This window comes from Streptopelia decaocto, assembly GCF_964273445.1.
Source record: "Streptopelia decaocto genome assembly, chromosome: 11".
Taxonomy (NCBI): Eukaryota; Metazoa; Chordata; class Aves; order Columbiformes; family Columbidae; genus Streptopelia; species Streptopelia decaocto.
Window position 1 is genome coordinate 15,428,854 of NC_138666.1, and position 17,750 is coordinate 15,446,603.

Genomic DNA, 17,750 nt, shown 5'->3' on the forward strand with positions numbered 1-17,750 from the left:
ACTGCTGCTGTTTCAAGTTAACAGCACAGGGCATGTGTTATATGCAACGTTATCTTCCCTGCAAAAATATCCCATTTACTGTTGAATAGCTAATATGCTTTGCCTGTTGTAGTGTGAGATCATACTGGAAACAAGACTTTCAGTGGGAATTAAATATGTAAAGCCAAACATGGGCAAAATCATTTGCACTTTTCCCAGATAATTCATTGCCTGTATCTGAGCCCATAGATAAAAATCTGTGTACTTAAGGCCAATCTTCGTTATCGATTTTTGTTCATTGTTTTAAAAAAATGAAAATTAGCACTTTGCCGATGCTAAAACAATGCCTCAGGGTCTGCACTTCAGGTGGCTGTTTCGTCAGTTGATAGAGTAGCCACATTTCGGCAGGAAGAATATTCAAGCAGATATTTGCATTGAACACAAGACAAGGCAGAGGTGAAGTCAAGCTGTTTGTCTTTTTTTTTTTTTCTCTGTTTTGAAAAATAAAAAAGGTAACGTATTTAATATTGTATTTTTATACTTTCTGTATTTATGTTTTCCTTTTTTCTTTAACACGTTTTTAACAGCTCTGTAAATTAATCCAGTTTTTGCTTCCTTCTTTTGTATATTGATTATACTGCTTTTAGTCTGAAGCACCAGTGACTGACATAACTTAAAAGTAAGCAACAAGGAGTTATTCATTTGAAGAACTGGTTTAAAATGATATAATAAAAGATATTGGAATACACTTTTACGTTCTACCTATCTGTTGTAAGTCTAAAGCCTGAAGTCCATCTATGGCTCAGGGGCTCAATTTGAGTACCGACAAGTGTTTAAGCTTTAATTCCAAAATGTCGATTTTAATTGTTCACGTGTCAAATGACTGTAAAAAATATTTTAAACATAAGCTATCCAGACCTACTAAGAATTTTAGTTTCATTGCAGTTATCAAAAGACACTGGAATTACTTCTTGTTTAACAGCTACAAATAGCAATTGTCACCCGGTTTAACAATTGTAAACGAGAGATAGAGTTTACGACGGAGAAGGAAATACCACTGGGATACAAAAGTAATTGTAATCTGATAAAAGCCTTAAAGGGAAAACCCGTCAATATTTGATTAACCCAACTCTTTGAACATAACAGGCAAGACACTCAGAAGATTTTCTGTTAACATTGTGCAAAAAAGGTTAATTTAAGCCTGTGTGTTAAATCAAAGTCACATAAAATTGACTATTCACGAACAATTATTCCCTAAACAAAGAGAAACAGCAACTGTGCTAACAACTCATTTTGCCACTGTATGTTCTAGGTAACTGCTTACTAATTAGTAATGATGAGAAAAGATAATACATGTAGATTAATGTCTGTGGCTTCTACTTTATTGTTTCTAAGTGAATTAGAGACGTAAATTAAAGAGAGTACTCCCTGTTTGCATGAAACCGTGTGAATATCTCCTATGGTAACCCGAAACCACAAGAAACTCGGGTAGTTTCACTTTGAAAGAAACCAGTTCTGTGTACACAAACACAAATACTGGATTAGAGAATAGGCCACTAAACTTGCAGAGTCTTATCTGATAAGGGCAGGAGTCTCTCAAGACTGTTGTGATCTTCCAGGATTTCAAGAAACTGGTGATCCTTGCTTATAAAAGTTGTGGACTGACAGAGTCCATCTTGAGTACAAAATGATGTCATTTTTGTTTGGGTTTGCACTGTTTTGGAGTTTTATTAGGGGTTTTGTTTGTTTGTGTTTGTTCGTTTTAATTCATAATATATTGTGCTTGTATGGAATCTGAGAATTAAGGTAAAATGTAAGCTTGAGAAATCAGGTTAATAAAAATCGACACGAGTTTCTCATTGATAACACTGTGGGAAGCCACAAAATTAAAATCCAGATTTTGAACACTTGTGTTTTATCGGTGAATATTACAGGTTCTTATGTGGTCTTTGTATAAAATATATTCAGTAAAAGTTTCTCTCATGATACAAGACTCCCCAAACAGATGCAGAGATACCTGAAAGCGTAGAGCGATAAAGCCCTTTAGTGAGGGTTTGAATGCAGAGACTTCTGCACCGATTCCTGTGCACATTCTTTTTAACAGCTTGTGAAACAACGTGATTCACCACATTTTGCCATTTATCTGTTAAAGACGGTAGTTCAAATAAATCCACACCCCCTTGGCCGTATTGATTCAGGGTGGAGTTTGCTTTACACCTTGATTCAGATAAAATCCGTTCCACAGATGTTTTGCTGTCCATTTCCTCCCCCTCAGCCCCAGGTGCTGTGCGAGTGTCTCACATTTTCTGGCGTTACCAATTTTTAAACACACCAACATCTCGGACCACTGATTTGCAGCAGCACACGGCAGCATTTTCCAAATTTCTTCACAGGCTTCTCCGGGCCGCAAGGGCTGGCGGGGTCACTGAACTGCCGGGTTTTGTCAGCTCTTGCACCGGTGGCGCGGCCAGAGCAGGCTCCGCTCCCCGCCCCGCTCTATCGTAAGGAATACCCTACGCTCCGGGGACCGGGACGGGTACTTGCTACTGCGGGGGCTCGGCAGCCCGGCCAGCTGCCGCGCTGGAGCAAACCTGCCCCTGCAGGGACGCTGCGGGGAGCGGCAGCACCGCGGCTCCGCCCCCGCCGGGCCCGGCTCCGCCCCCGCCGGGCCCGGCTCCGCCCCCGCCGGGCCCGGCTCCGCCCCCGCCGGGCCCGGCTCCGCCCCCGCCGGGCCCGGCTCCGCCCCCGCCGGGCCCGGCTCCGCCCCCGCCGGGCCCGGCTCCGCCTCCCTCACGTGACGCAACGTCGTCCCGCGCGAGCCACCGTCGGGGCAAGATGGCGGCGGCCGATTCGAGTGACAGCGAGGAGGAGGATGTGGTGAGCTACGGGACCGCGCTGCAGCCCCTGCAGGAGGGTAAGGGACCCCCAGCAGCCCGCTTGCTCCTCCCCGGTACGCGTTGTGGCGGGCGCTAGGGAGCAGCACGGCGTGAGGCGCTGGGGCCGGGTGTTGAGGTGGGCCTGCCCGGTTCCGTTCGGGCGGAGCTGCTGTCCCCTTCTTTACGGCCTCCGCTTGGGGAAGGCTGTGGTGTGTGGGTCTAGTGTAGACTTGCCTCCCCTTTCTCCTGCTGTACGAACTCCTTGGCAGCCGTGCTGGCCTGTGCCGGGGGGCTGGCGCCGTCCCTGGGCGAGGGGCCGCGGAGTGAGCAGCCCCTCAGCGCCGCACCGAATCGTGAGTGTGGGCCTGGGGCGCCCCAGGGGCCGTGCACCGGGCTGGTAAGAGCTGGGCACTTGTTTTTCTTTCTGTCCTTTCTCCAAAGCTCAAAAAAATAAGGTAGAGTTCGAGTATAACAGCTCAAGTGTATGCAGTTATACTGATGTGGACATCCTACACTAATATTAATGAGACAGACACAGCATCATCCGAGGACTTCTGTACAGCTGTGACTCCTGATCCTGTGCCACTTAATTCTTATGAGTATTTTTTTTAAAGGTGCAAACGTTTATGTCAAAGTCAACAGCTTCTGTGTTTTATGTCCATTTTGGATATGCCTGATGTGGTGCAATTTCTCAACACAGTCACTTAAGTGATGAAATCCTGTTAGGGGTTTTTCATACTCAACAACTAAAAGTTTCTTTTCACAGGAAAAAAAGTGTTCTCAGAACTCATTAGAATTTAGGATTTGTATTTGAACACTTCATGCTTCTACTTTAGCAGTGTACATCAACAGTGTATACAGATATTTAGGGTGGGAATAAATGTAAATTGCTGATGCTTTCCTCTTCAGAGTGGCTACTGTTTGATCCAGTTCTTAAATCACAAGGAAGAAATGGCGTCTGGAGCAAGTGGAGAGTCCGTTCTTTATACAGTGTTGTGACTTAGTTTCTGATCTATCTGATTGTAGGTGAACGAATTAAAAAGCCAGTTCCTCTTCAAGAACAGACTGTTAAAGATGCAAAGGGACGATATCAGCGTTTCCATGGAGCATTTACTGGTGGTTTCTCCGCTGGTTACTTTAACACTGTTGGTACAAAGGAAGGTTAGATATTTTCTTGTCTTCTGGGAAGCGTTAATTGATTACTGTAATGTAATCTTAGTGAAAACAAATTAACTGTCATAAAGCATTTTTTTGTGTTCTTCATTGTACTGTAAGTAGTTTAAACAGTATTGTTGAGGGTATTTCCTCTTGGGTTTTTTGGACTGCAGTTTTGTAGATGTTCCCTTGATGTATCCTTAAGGTGTAAGGTTGAAATGTTTGAATTGTTTTCAGATATTATGTTGCAGTTTACAGTATTTTACTTAAATATGTACCTTCTTTAAAGGATGGACTCCTTCAGCTTTTGTATCGTCACGGCAGAAGAGAGCAGACAGAACCGTTCTTGGACCAGAAGACTTCATGGATGAAGAGGTAAATTTAAAAAGGAATACGAATCTTTTGGAAGTAGTTGTCATGACAGTGAGTTTTTCAGGCGATGAAATCTGAAGAACTTAGTGAAAATGGAAGTAACTTTAAGGTTCCTTCTTGTATACAGCGTTATATTGCTAGGTCCTATAGGATATTTCATAGATTCCCTTAGGAAGGTCCTGTAATCTCAATCATAAAAAATCCCAATAGCTCAACCCTTTCACTTTCTCCATCAGAAAATATAAGTGCTTTTGGAGCTGTTTAAAATACAACCATGCAAGTTATTGAAAAAACAACTGTATAAACTGCTTTAAAAGTTTAGCCAATATGAGGGTCATATCTTGTTTTATTTACATTACAGTAAGTAAACATTTGAGGGAAACATTTTTAATCTAATTTTTCCATTCTGTCTATATTTTCCAGGATCTTAGTGAATTTGGGATAGCACCAAAAGATATTACAACGACAGATGATTTTGCATCCAAAGCTAAAGACAGAATAAAAGAGAAAGCTAGACAGATTGCAGGAGCAGTTGCTGCCATTCCAGGAACCACCGCATTTGATGATTTGATAGGACCATCAAAGTAAGTAATTTTAAATAAAAGTTAACCAAACAATTCCTTTCACTTAGAAGTGTTGTATTGGTTAGAAAAGTAATGTTAGATCACAGTAATCCATGAAAGAGACTGGAAGATCTGCAGTGTTACACTCTCAAAGTGGCCTCCGCTGGATTTTTGTGTTGCCTGTGCAGACTTGTACAAGGTAAACATTTACAAACTGGGATGTTGGGTATATGCAAGTGTTGATATATTTAGATTTGATTTTAAAGTAGGGTATAAAAACATGATTTTGAATAGTACATATGTATATTTTTTCTCAAGAAATATTAAAAATGTGGTTTGAGGTAATTTTTTGTTGGTTTTTGTTTTCTTCTTAGAATAACAATTGGGGTTGAATTGTTACGAAAAATGGGCTGGAAAGAAGGACAAGGAATTGGACCGCGAGTCAAAAGAAAGCCACGCAGGCAGAAACCTGGTAAGTTCAGTGGAGTTCCTGACCTCATTAACAGAAATTCAGCATTCGTAGACTGATTAGAAAGTTCATTTTTAAGTCTCCTTTTATTTGGTTTGGTTCTCTAATCTTAGAGAAATTTAATAAAGAACCGTAATTTAATATGATCCTCTTATGTCCCTTACAGACCCTGCAGTGAAAATATATGGTTGTGCGTTACCACCCGGACTGTCTGAGGGTTCTGAGGTATTGAACAGGCAAAAGTTGTTGCTTGACTTATGTAAGAATGCGTGTGAACGCTTCTTTGATGTCTTTGAACACTATTTTAACGTGCAGTTCTAAGCTTTGTTAAAATTTATTATGCGTATTGTGAAGAAAGGTTTTAATGTAACTAAATGTATTATTTTGCTAAATAAGCAGGCGTAGTTCATACATATTTTCACATGTGATTTAGGAAATGCAAACTTGCCTAGTCTCATGTTAACTAAATGTTGTAAGAACTCAACATCCAAAACTTGTAGTCAGATTTACTGTTGCATACTTTCATTTTGTACAAGGATGAAGAGGATGAATACCAGCCAGAGAATGTGACATTTGCACCAAAAGATGTAATGCCCGTGGATTTGACTCCAAAAGAGAATGTCCATGGACTTGGCTATAAGGGTTTGGACCCCTCACAAGCTCTGTTTGGTGTGTCTGGAAGAGGACACCTGAATCTTTTCACAGACGGTTCTGAAGACACAAGCAATTTACTTGGTGATCTGAGGCACAGTAAAGGAAGAAAACTCGGTATTACGGGTCAGGTAAGGACACTTTTGAATGTGTTGTATTATTAATGCAGTAAAATCTAAATAAATATTGATTTTTCTTCTGTGGAAGGCACCTAGTCATTGTAGAGTTATTGTAAAAAATCTTAAGCGTGGTTTGAGAATAGCTTTTTTTTTTTTTTTGGCTTTATTTTTAACTTAATATGAAGATAAAGGCAAATCCTAAAACTCTTAAATGCCCTCACTTACCAATATTGTCAAAGAGAACTATAATATGCCTCACTCTGCCAGCTTCTGTTGTTTTTCCTTTTGAGAACTTAGTCTGCTCTTAGTCAGACTGCAAATGTTACCTTGTGGAATTAGGCTGCTGTCATCCTGTACAGACTAAACTCACTCTCCCTCCCTGCCAAGGGAGTGGAATTTGTTTGCTTTTGTGTTTGTCGATGGCTCTTTTTTGTTTGTTTTTTGTTTTGTTGTTTTATTTCACTAGTTGGTAGCACTTTTTTCTGTGAAGCTGTACATTTTTTCCAGTGTATATATGTACACTGGACATCTTGTATGATATAGATGGATAGATATAAATGTAGATGTGTTTTGACGTGTGACTTCAAAGTATTTTTTTATACTTTAGAATTCTGATTATTTTTATTTAAAATACATTTTAGGCTTTTGGTGTAGGAGCTTTAGAGGAGGAAGACGATGATATTTATGCAACTGAAACACTATCAAAATATGATACAGTTCTCAAAGATGAGGAACCTGGAGATGGCTTGTATGGCTGGACAGCACCTAAGCAGTATAGATCCAAAAAAAGTAAGAACCATAGTTCTATCTAAAGAGCTAGTGTAATTTGTATTTGGGACATAAGTGTAGTCTCTGCTTTCCAAATATTTTAATTTTCAGTGGACTGGTATCTTCTAGCCTTGATATATGAAACTTCCTATAGTCTTCCTTCTATATTGAAGTGTTCAAATCTGGAAATAATTTCCAAAGCCCTCTGCTAATCCCATTGTAGGTTGAACCCCCTAATTTATATTTTTAAAAGGACAGTATGTGTTGCTTTGCGATATACAACATTCAGTTCCACTGAAGGAAACAAATGACGATAAATCATGGCTACAAAATATGACCCAGTACTTGAAAATATAATGTTTTTTTTTAGATATATTGCATATTTTCAAATAACTTTTGTAAGTTTTTATCTTGATACCACTTTCTTTTTAGTGCAACTTCCAAGTGCCTGAAATACTGTAGTGATTTCTAGAGTACCTGTTGATGTTAGTTGCACACAATTAATGGCATTTGTGGTGTTAGTAGCTACATGCGGTAGTGGTACTGTTGCTTCAATACTAATCCTGTTCATCTTACTACAGTTATGCTCCATAAAATATATTGAACATGGAAAATATTCAGAAAAAATGCTTTTTGCCAAGCATATGTGTTTTAAATATTGACCACCTCTATGGTCATTTTGTAGGATCTGATAGAGACGTGAAATATATAGGCAAAATCTTGGATGGTTTTTCCTTGGCATCAAAATCATCAACTCCAAGCAAGGTAAGCAGATATTGATATATTTTTATTAAGAATAATATCAGCAAATTGACACGTGAGCTGTATGGACTTCACTGTTGCTCAATGTTTTTTATGTTCTTAAAAATAAAAGTTCTGGTCAGCAATAAAGACTGCTGAATGAGCAAAATTATAGTGTTGAAGGCTATTCAAGACAAAGCTAAAATTTGTTAGACTACTGGATGAATTTAAACTTTGCCTACATATGGACTTGGAACAAATGCCTTCCATGCTATTCATTGTTATTTGGCTTAGAGTTGGAGGAATGGTTTGATTTAACTTTGAAATAAATAAAAAAAAAGCACATCTTTTGCTTCTAGATCTTTCAGATATAACATTCAGTTTTCTGTAAAAATCAAGCCCTGTGCTTCATCCAATTCACTATTTTGGTCACAGGTTAATTTTTTAGCCCTATTTGTAGGTTTGCATAATTTGTGGCACATATATTTGCATAAATTAGAATGACAAACAATTGTATGACACGGTCCTCTTTCTAATGAAAAAAAAGGAAGAACATTTGTATGCTGTGTAAAATTGCATCATACAGGAAGCACAGGGATAACCTTTGGAGTAACAGGATGAATGAAGAATGTGAGGGAAAAGGACTTGGAAAAACTTTAAAACACAGCAAGCACAGAAGTAATCAATAGTCAGATTAATTGATTGAATCAGGTGACTTCTGCTTTAAAAAATTATTAGGCAATACCAAGAGCATTTTCTCAAATAAAAGCAGTGCATATTAAGACTCTTGTCAAATTAAGAGAAAATGCTGGGGCCTGATGTGCATGTTTTCCTGTTTTTCGTATATAATAGTTTGTTCCCGAAGTTTCTATTATGATGCCACTTACTGGCTGGGCCTAAAAGAATCAATAGCTTGTATAATAATATCTGTTTCTACTGTTAAGACGTAAATTGAGGAATTTTTAGATTGAGGTGACTTTTTCTGGAACATGTTTGTAAGTGTTAAGTACAAAGGTGAATTTTTCTTAGTGGATTTTTGTTTTGTCGTTCCCCCACTAAGATTTATCCACCACCTGACCTGCCACGGAATTACAGACCAGTCCATTACTTTCGACCTGTGATTGCAGCTGGGAATGAAAACTACCATTTACAGAAGGCATTAGAGGAATCGACTGGAAAACTTCAGGGTGCCGTGACACAACAAGGCAGGCATGCTTTGAATGCGGCTCAGAGGAGGGAACAACTGGGGGAGATGGGTCTAAAAGGTATTGATACATGGGGCCACACCTGTGCTTGTGTTTCAGGTCTTCTCTTTGTTTGTATAACAGTAAAAATTTGGTCTAGCCTTGAACACTCTTTTCTAATATAAACATACTAAATCTAGGTGGCTTAACTAGAATACCTTAACGTTGAGTTTTGTCTCAACAGATGAATTGTTGACGTATCTACCTGTATTTTCATTGACTTAAGTCTTTTAAAGACAAAGTACATGTAGTGTTGTGTTTTGTTGTGTTGGTTTTTCTTTTCCTTTTTTTGTGGCCTTAGGAATAGAGAATATAGTAGTCTGAGGCTTTTTTTCCTTGTAAAATGAAGTTTCACTCAAATACATGTGAATTTACTAAAAAGTTAATTTGTAGATGTGGTTTACATTTTTATCTACAATAGCAAAGTTTATGAAGTAATATGTAAATGTCTGGTAAAGAGTATCAAAGATGCAATAGTGGTCCATTTTTATCTGCCTTCTCTGCCATTATACTGCTTATTGCTTATATATATACTGTTTATTGTTCATTTTCTCCAAATGTATATGCATAATGGTAGGTTTTTTTCCTCCACTAAAGTGGCAGAAACAGTTGCAGTAATTTTTAATTTCTATTTATTTGTTTTAGGTCCAGTTCCATCCGTTTTGGAATATCTGTCTGAGAAGGATAGAGAAAGACTCAAAGAAGCGAAACAAGCATCTGAACAACAAATGAAAGCAAAACCATTGCCTCAGCAGCCACGAAACAGCAGGTTCCAGCCAGCCTCCCCAGCTGATGCTTCTCACAAATGGCAAATGTTGTTGGGGGGGCAGTTAGCAGATGCTGGTTCTAGTGATTTCAAACCATTTGCAAAAAATCCAGAAAAACAAAAAAGATATGAAAACTTTGTGAAAAGTCTTAAACAAGGAGAAAAAGGTAACAGATTAATCCTGACATTTTAATTTTTCTGTTTTTTAATTTTTCTTCCCATTTTTTGGTCCTGGTGCATTTTGTGTTCACGATGAGTTCTCTCCCTAAACTCCACAGCATTTCTTCTTCTACTTGTTTTTAGGGCAAATACTAAAATAAATTTTTACTGATATTTAGTTGAGTTGACTTCAGGAAAACTGCTCAGTAAGTGTCATCAAGACTGTGATTTTTCTGTAAGGCATAAAAAGCTGAAATCTGATCTAGGGAGATGAGCAGCAGCAAGTGAATCTAGGTTGTCTTAAAATAAAATAGGGATTAGTGTGGTTTTGAATTTGTATAACAAAGAGGTTATTGGGGAAGAGGAAAATGGGCACCAGCAAAGTTTTGCAGAGGGAAGGGTATAGAGTCTGGTAGAAAACCCAGCTTTGTTATTTAAGGATTTTTTAAAATAATCCTTTTCACTACATGAAAAAAGATTTCCTGGTCAGTAGCCTCTCCTGCCTACTGCACTGGGACAGACTACCTGAGTTCCTCCGTTCAGGACTGGGTTTTAGCCTGTGTAAAATTGAGTGTCCTCTTATGACTGCAAGTGCTTCCTTAGTCATAATGGTGAAAATGCAGAAATAACTTGAATGATTAAGATTCTGCTTGCAAGAGTGTTTTTGCTTGGCTGGTTTTATTTCCCATTCCTTCTGGCAGCAAATGTGAACCCGTTGCTTTAAACAGGGTCTGTACTGGTTACAAAAACCCGTGTCCAAGTTCTGTATTTCTCAGCAGGCACTTTATATACCAGAAAGCTCTCTGAGGTTACCAAAGCCTGGCCAGGTTTACTTACTGATTAACTCTTTTGTTCTGTTTTAGTTGTTTGATAAAGCTTTGGACTATACTTTTTGTTTTAAACATCTGTTAAATACATTAAATATATTGAATGTTCCTTAGAGGGTAACGAGTAAAATACCTGTCTTGCATTTGGCAAATGGTATCACTCTTGCTGTCTTGAAAAACTTCCTCCACTTACCAAGGAGTAACACAGTTGAGATTAATACTATCCTTAAACTAAATACTCATCAAATAGTTGCAAGGATGTTTACTTTTTATCTTATTTTTTGTTTGGAAAGCATCAGACCTCAGTAAGCTATCATCTCTGCTAAGCATTTCTCTCCTTCTCTCGCAGGAGATACATTGGAGCATCATTTAGACCCAAATATGACAGAATGGGAGCGAGGAAGAGAACAAGAGGAATTCTTCCGTGCAGCAATGTTCTACAAATCCTCAAATTCAACACTGTCATCCAGGTTTACTCGGGCTAAATATGAAGATGATGTTGACAAAGTAGAAGTTCCACGTGACCAAGAGGTAAATGCTGTTTACAGTCTTTTAGTACATTGGAACTGCAGTTGCTGCCTTAGCCCTGACTTTACAAATTCTTTTTCTTTAAAACACTTCTGTATATATAATGTCAATGTTTTGTTACTCTTCTGTTTATTAAATCTTTGAAAACACTCACTGCATCCAAAGCGGTGATTTGTTAAACTACGCTTAAATATTTGTGTTTCTGTCCTGTTCTAAGTCTTAAAACAGTAATAGCCAATTCAGTGAGTTGTTATTTAGCAGCTATAAATGTTTGACTTTTTCAGAGTGATATTGATGATAAGGAAACTGCTGTGAAGATGAACATGTTTGGTAAACTCACAAGAGACAAGTTTGAATGGCATCCTGAAAAGCTGTTGTGTAGAAGATTTAATGTTCCTGATCCATATCCTGAGTAAGATGATTGATACTGATATTTTTAACGCGTTTTGAAAATTCAGAGTTTTTCATATGCTTGTGGAAAATCTGGCTTGATGCTTGCTTTTTGTGTCATAATAGATGTAATATAGAACTGCCTGATGTTTTTATTTGTGCCATGGTGACCTCTGACAAAATAGGAAGCGTTTTAAGGATTACTGTAGGTGTTTCAGTTTGTTGTAGATAATCTGAAACCTTTTCTGTGTTGAAAACAATAACCTACATTTTTATTTCCCACTAGTTCTTCGATTGTTGGGTTACCAAAAGTGAAACGAGACAAATATTCTGTGTTTAATTTCTTAACTGTGCCTGAGCCCACCACATCTGTAACTCAACCACCAGATGAAAAAATCCAACAGAATAACAGTGTCAACAGTAAGTTTGTTTCTTTATTCATTTAGCTATAAATGAGATAATAGTAGAGAAAAAGCACATCTTTGTCATAAAGAACTTACCCACCTGTTGTTGGTTTTGGGTTTGTTTGTTTATGGGTTGTTTTTTTTGTAATTCGTAAAAACTGAAGTACATGATATTATGCTGATTTCATCTACCTAGAAGGCCTTTATAGGTCAGATATTAATTAGAAAGGTTTAAAAATGTCAGATTATACTGAAGAAGCAGAGTAATTTAAAATCAAGTAGGCCATGAAATACAGGATAATTTGGCATGCAACTGATTTAAATATTTGGGATGCTTTTAGAACCAAAGAAACCTTCAAGATGGGATGTGTCAGATAAAGAGAAGGAGAAGAAGGATTCTATCAGTGAATTCATTAGTCTTGCGAGATCAAAAGCTGATGCTCAGCAGCAGCCGCCAGCGCCAGCAACAGAAGAACGTGGAACTGGGCCGAGTGAAACTCTTCCCACTGAGGTGAGTTTACAACCATGTTTGAATAGCTGTAAACCTTCACAACCCTGAAATAAGGTTTGCTGATACATAAATTGATTTAATACAGATCAGTTTGCAGAAGAGCCAACTCAGGATCAAAGATGTGAGATTGTACTCTGGAGAACTTTGAGGTTATAACTGTGAGATGTAAAACACAGCATATGAGGACAGCAAGTACGCCTGTACTTAAAATAGCAGCTTAAGAAAAAATGTAGCTCTGCAGTCTGGGAGTTAAATTCATTCTCTTACACCCACTTTGCTCACAGACAGAATATGTCTTTTTCTGCTTTGAATGGAGGAGGGTATATACTTTGGAGAGAAAGGTGATGTTTTCCTTTTGCTTAAATTCAGTACTGTATAATTTAAGTTTGAATTAATTAATTAGAATTTACAGTATCTGGGGATCTATGTTCAAGTGTCTATGTAGCACAAATTGCACTACCCTTTACAGGATGTTGATTTAATTTAGCAGCATTTCAAACTTTAGACTAGCAGTTCCTAAGATTGTGTGTTTCATAGCTATTGTGGTATTTGAGTGTGTTGTAAATACATATCAGCTTGTTTGAAGTTATTACTTATCAGAGAAAGATTGTTAGTTTATTTTAGTGTTTAAATACAGTTTGTTGTGATGCTGGTTTGCAGGTAGCTAATGAAGATAAGGATCAGGAAGAAGAAAGCAGACCATCCATGGACTTATTTAAGGCCATCTTTGTGAGTTCATCAGATGAAAAATCGTCTTCCTCTGAAGAAGAGAGTGATGAAGAACAGCAACCAGTGACTTCGGTTGTAGATACAGAAACCACCAAGCAAGTTGATCTACCAGACAGTTCTTCATCTAATGCACAAGGTACTACTTAATGGATGTTCATTTTTAGAAATATGTTGTAAAAGCTTCATTTATGAATCAAATACTCCAGGACTGGTAGGACAGTGCTGTGCCCTTGTGCAGATCATCTGGCATTGGTGGAGCTGGGCATGTAGTAAACGTGAATAATACAGTGCTGAATGAGGCCTTGCATGTTAGTATTATTTACATTGTCATGTGTCTTTTATCCTACGTAGTAAAATTTAGTAAGCTAGTTGTAAAACGTTCCCATATTTTCAGGATGTCATTAAATTAACAAAATGTTCAATATGCTTAGCTTACAGTAGAAATACTATGTCCACTTACTGTCACAGTTGGTTCTGTTAACGTCTAACTTTTAGTGTATATTGGCTTTATACATCTTGTGGAGCCTTTTATTTATTCTAAATAATGGAAAAGTAGTACTGTGATAATAAATCAAAGCAAATACACGCACCGATAAATTAATTAGTAATTGTGTAATGTAAAAGGTCAATTTGGTTTTAAAACAGACAAACAAACAACCAAACAAAACACACCAGTGTGTTGGTGTGTTTCAGAATGTCAACTATCCAGTTGGCCAAAGCCAAAGAGATACAGGATGCTGATCAGTTAGAGGTTTTTAGAAAGCCTCCTTTAACTTTCTTCAGCACTTCTTCAAAAAAATGTAACCTTTGTTTCCTTTCAAATAAGAAGTTTTTGGTTTTTGTTTGGTTTCTTTTTTCATAGAGAATTTGGCTGCTACAACCGATGCTGGGATTTCTTTGTTGCCTACTTCAAAGCAGGAACTGGATGCATCAGAGGAATTTGGACCAAAGTTGCCTCCAGCTTTTTCTTCTGGTAGGTTCTGTAGACTTCTAGTGGGTAAATTCTGAGCATTGAAGTCCTATGTAAGATATACAGTATTTCTCTTAAAAAATATTTGTGAACAATCAGTTTACCCCTTCAATGCTTGTGTTGTGTCAAATTGACATCAGCAAATGCTTTGTTATTGTGCTGTGATCCAGTAGCAGGAGCCTCTTTGCCTTTGTACCAACTTTGTAGTAGCTCTATAGAGGCAATGATAAAAAAAAGGTAGGGAAAATATAGGACCAGCCTTGCAATTTCTTTTCATAACAGATTGCAAAGGCTTTTAATTACACTAGGAAGGTTGCAGTTAAGAATTTTAGACATTGCATTTCCATTTAAAAGCTTTAGTGTTTTTTTGTTGTTGTATTTTTTTTCAAACTATTCTATTAGATTAAACTTAATACATAATTTAATAGTTAAATTACCTTTTTTTTGTCCTTTTTGGTTTGATTGGTTGGTTGGTTGGTTGGTTTGTTTGCACATTTGCTTTGTGCTTTAGGCCCTACTTGGCAACAAGAACCAGTGGTGCCAGCAAGTTTTCCTGGGCCTAGTGGGAAAGAAAAACGTAGGAAAACCAGAGAGAAACACAAGACCAAGAAAGAACACAAACACAAAAAGGAAAAGGTAATTAATTTAAATAAACAGTTTATTGATTCTTTGATCTGCCAGTCAAATTTTTTTATTATTTATGCTAGGTTGCAGAAAATGGATGTACTGGAGCTAGAACTTAAACAACTGAGTTTCTCAGGTGTCTTGAAACCTGAACTTCAGAACAGAAAATATTCCAAGTAGGATGCTACTTTTTCCATATATACAGCGTGACTACAGATTGTATCTTGCGGGTTGTTTAATGTTGCACACTGAAGATGTCAGGCATATTCTGGGCACTGCTTATACTTCAAGGCTTGTATACAAATAATAATAGTGAAATTTCTATTTTGGGAGGGTTGAGCGCTTGGGATGAAATGGGTGATTTTGGTATGTATTTTTTAGTTCAGTGTAAGCAGTAGAAAAGAGTTAAGTGTTCTGTTTCAGTTAAGCTTGGAGTCTACACCAAAATCAGCTTTTTGCTGTTGTTGCCTTTCAGAAAAACCCAAGTATTTCACAACTATATAAGGATTATTTCTCTTCTTTTTACAGAAAAAGAAACGTAAGAAACAGAAGAACAAAGGAAAACACAAGAATAAAAAATCAGAAAAAGACAGCAGCAGCTCAGACACTGATGACAGCAGTGACAGCGTTAGTGATATAGACACCACAGGCTTCTCACCAAAGGAACTTCTGAGAAGGTAAATAGAAAGTTTACTTAAATACTTGCAGACTTTGCAGTGGATAACCAAAGCCTCAGTTTATGAGTTGCCATTCTAGTTAACCCATTTGCAGTAAATATGGATCACCCAGTCTCTTTATGAATATAAAAAAAGATACTGCTCACTTTTTTTTAATAAAGTGGGGAAAGATTACAAATATTAGACATCCTAAGCTACAGAGTCATTAATTTTAGGATCCAAGCCTCTTAAGTAAAGGGCACTAAATACACAGCTCTGTTAGTTTGTGGAGGTTGTAGTTAAGGGTGACTGGTATTTTGGGAAGGTATTTTGAAAGGGAATTAAAAATTGAACACGTGCAGGTGGTGATTCATATTTTTGTTGCTTCTTCTACTTCTCTTTACTTGGAAACATTGGAAGTAACATTGTCTGCTTCAGTTTGTTGATAATCAGTGAAAGATCCGATTCAGGTAGATCCGTTGTGTGGTATTGATGCTTAAGGTAATTCTGTGCTGGAGCAAGGAGCAGTGAGGCAAGCAGAACAACGCTTGGGTCATGTACATGTTTGCTAAATTTAAACTGTGCTGTTACATTTTTGTAAACTAGAGACTTGAAGATAGAACCAACAGAAATGTGAAAATTGAACGATTTGCGATTTCATGTTGCTCACACACTTGAAGTAAAGTACAAACAAAAGTTACCATCTTTAGTTCAGATCATAGTCAACTTCAAGCGCATCCCATGTGGAACAGTCACTGTGTTCGCTTCTGTTTAGTGTCTCATATTAGCTGAGAGATCTCAAGGTATTTATTTGAAATACTGTATCTAGCTGTCCTAATGGCAAAATGACTGGGGTCTAGGTATTGAGTGGAATGGACATGTTCCAATGGAAAGGCTGGCATTGGAAAGGACTCTGCCTTCCATACCTTTGAAACTGAGCTTCAGTCATGTACTGCCGTTTTCTTATTACAGAGATAAAAAACCAAAACCAACAACAGCACAACCACAAACTAGTTCTCCTTGGATTTCTAGAGGGCTAAAATATATGCATTTTGTATGAAAGAACTGGACTTCTTTGTACAAGCAGTAATTTTGGAAGTCTTTGCCTGTCTCTCTTTACATCACAGACAAAATGTTTTTATCTCACGTAACTCAGATCTCTCTTAAACTAAGGTTTAAGAAACTTGAAGTAACTAGATGGTCTTAACGTTGTATGTTACTGTTCAGTCTGACCTCTTGCTTTTTCTTTCTCCCCTTTAGATTAAAACAACTTCAGTATTGAAGAGGTGGTTTGCTTTCTTCAGTGCTGTGTGACTCGTTCTCCAATTTTTGATCTCCTCTGTGATGGTAGATCAATAATTTATACTTTAAAGCACTGTAGATACTGTATTCATATTGAATTTGTTTGAAAGTAAATGTGCATATGTTTATTTTGTGATGCTTCATGTGTTCAAAATGTATGGATTATGGAATGTTGAAAAGAACCCTTTTGGGCAACATAATCTGGAATACGGCAGGCTCTGTTTTAATTAACATGAAACAAGATATTTTAATAAACTAAAGTATTACAAATCATTTTTGTATGATAAGTCATTGCCTAGGACCTCTAAAATGCTGGAGATTAAGTTTCAATCTGAATTAAGTTTTGAAGTTAAAAACTAAAGCAATTTAAAATACATACTGGGTGCAAGTTTTTAATGAGTCTAATGCAGAACTTCACATTGCAGTTTTGCAGCATCTGACTGTACTTGGAGTTATTTTTACATCTACAAATTGTATATAGTGTTCAACCATTGCAGATCTAAACCAATAAACTGTCATTTTGACACAAATTATTAAGGCTAATGTACGAAAGGTTAGCACTGTTAGTTTGCCCTGTTTTATGTAGTTATAATGAAAACTGTTTACACCCCTTTTGTTTCATGCAGTACATTTAAAGAGCAATCGTCATCTGGTAGAATTATTTTAATATAAATAATACTGAGCTGCTTGTTGAATGATGGGGCTGTTAAAATAGACCCACAGAACTTCTCTTTCCAAGTGCACAGGGAAACCAAAAGAATATTCCTGCTTAAAACTGTGAACAAAAGCCTTAACTGAAATTTACTGTCGTATATTGCAGTTCTCTGGAGCCTGATTTGATGTATTTTTCAGAATCCACACTTTAGTGGCAGCTCTTGGTGCGAGCAAAGCGATATAATAATAGTCTTGTGTTGACGCACAGATTGTGCTGTTTTTAAATGTAAAGT

At 37.4% G+C, this 17,750-nt stretch overlaps 1 protein-coding gene across 2 annotated transcripts; it reads left to right on the top strand.

Annotated features, from left to right (window-relative positions):
• The first annotated feature begins 2,783 nt into the window (after positions 1–2,783).
• Positions 2,784–17,076, top strand: GPATCH1 (G-patch domain containing 1). 2 transcript variants are annotated; one of them, XM_082062807.1, is made up of 20 exons: positions 2,784–2,893; positions 3,882–4,016; positions 4,300–4,385; positions 4,806–4,966; positions 5,320–5,417; positions 5,581–5,639; positions 5,951–6,196; positions 6,826–6,973; positions 7,638–7,717; positions 8,754–8,958; positions 9,583–9,870; positions 11,039–11,220; positions 11,502–11,629; positions 11,894–12,027; positions 12,353–12,522; positions 13,183–13,387; positions 14,114–14,224; positions 14,733–14,857; positions 15,374–15,522; positions 16,762–17,076. In XM_082062807.1, exons 1-20 carry the CDS (start codon positions 2,815–2,817, stop codon positions 16,781–16,783), a joined length of 2,811 nt encoding a protein of 936 aa, XP_081918933.1. In that variant the 5' UTR covers positions 2,784–2,814; the 3' UTR covers positions 16,784–17,076. The 2 variants fall into 2 exon arrangements, with proteins under 2 accessions (XP_081918933.1, XP_081918934.1); XM_082062808.1 differs by having other exon boundaries at positions 2,813–2,856.
• Positions 17,077–17,750: the final 674 nt, after the last annotated feature.

Coding starts and splice junctions, on each gene's coding strand:
- GPATCH1 (XM_082062807.1), top strand. CDS start 2,815: ATGGCGGCGGCCGATTCGAGTGACAGCGAGGAGGAGGATGTGGTGAGC. Junction 5,640..5,950: donor GACTGTCTGAGGGTTCTGAG/GTATTGAACAGG, acceptor ATTTTGTACAAG/GATGAAGAGGATGAATACCA. Junction 7,718..8,753: donor AATCATCAACTCCAAGCAAG/GTAAGCAGATAT, acceptor TCCCCCACTAAG/ATTTATCCACCACCTGACCT.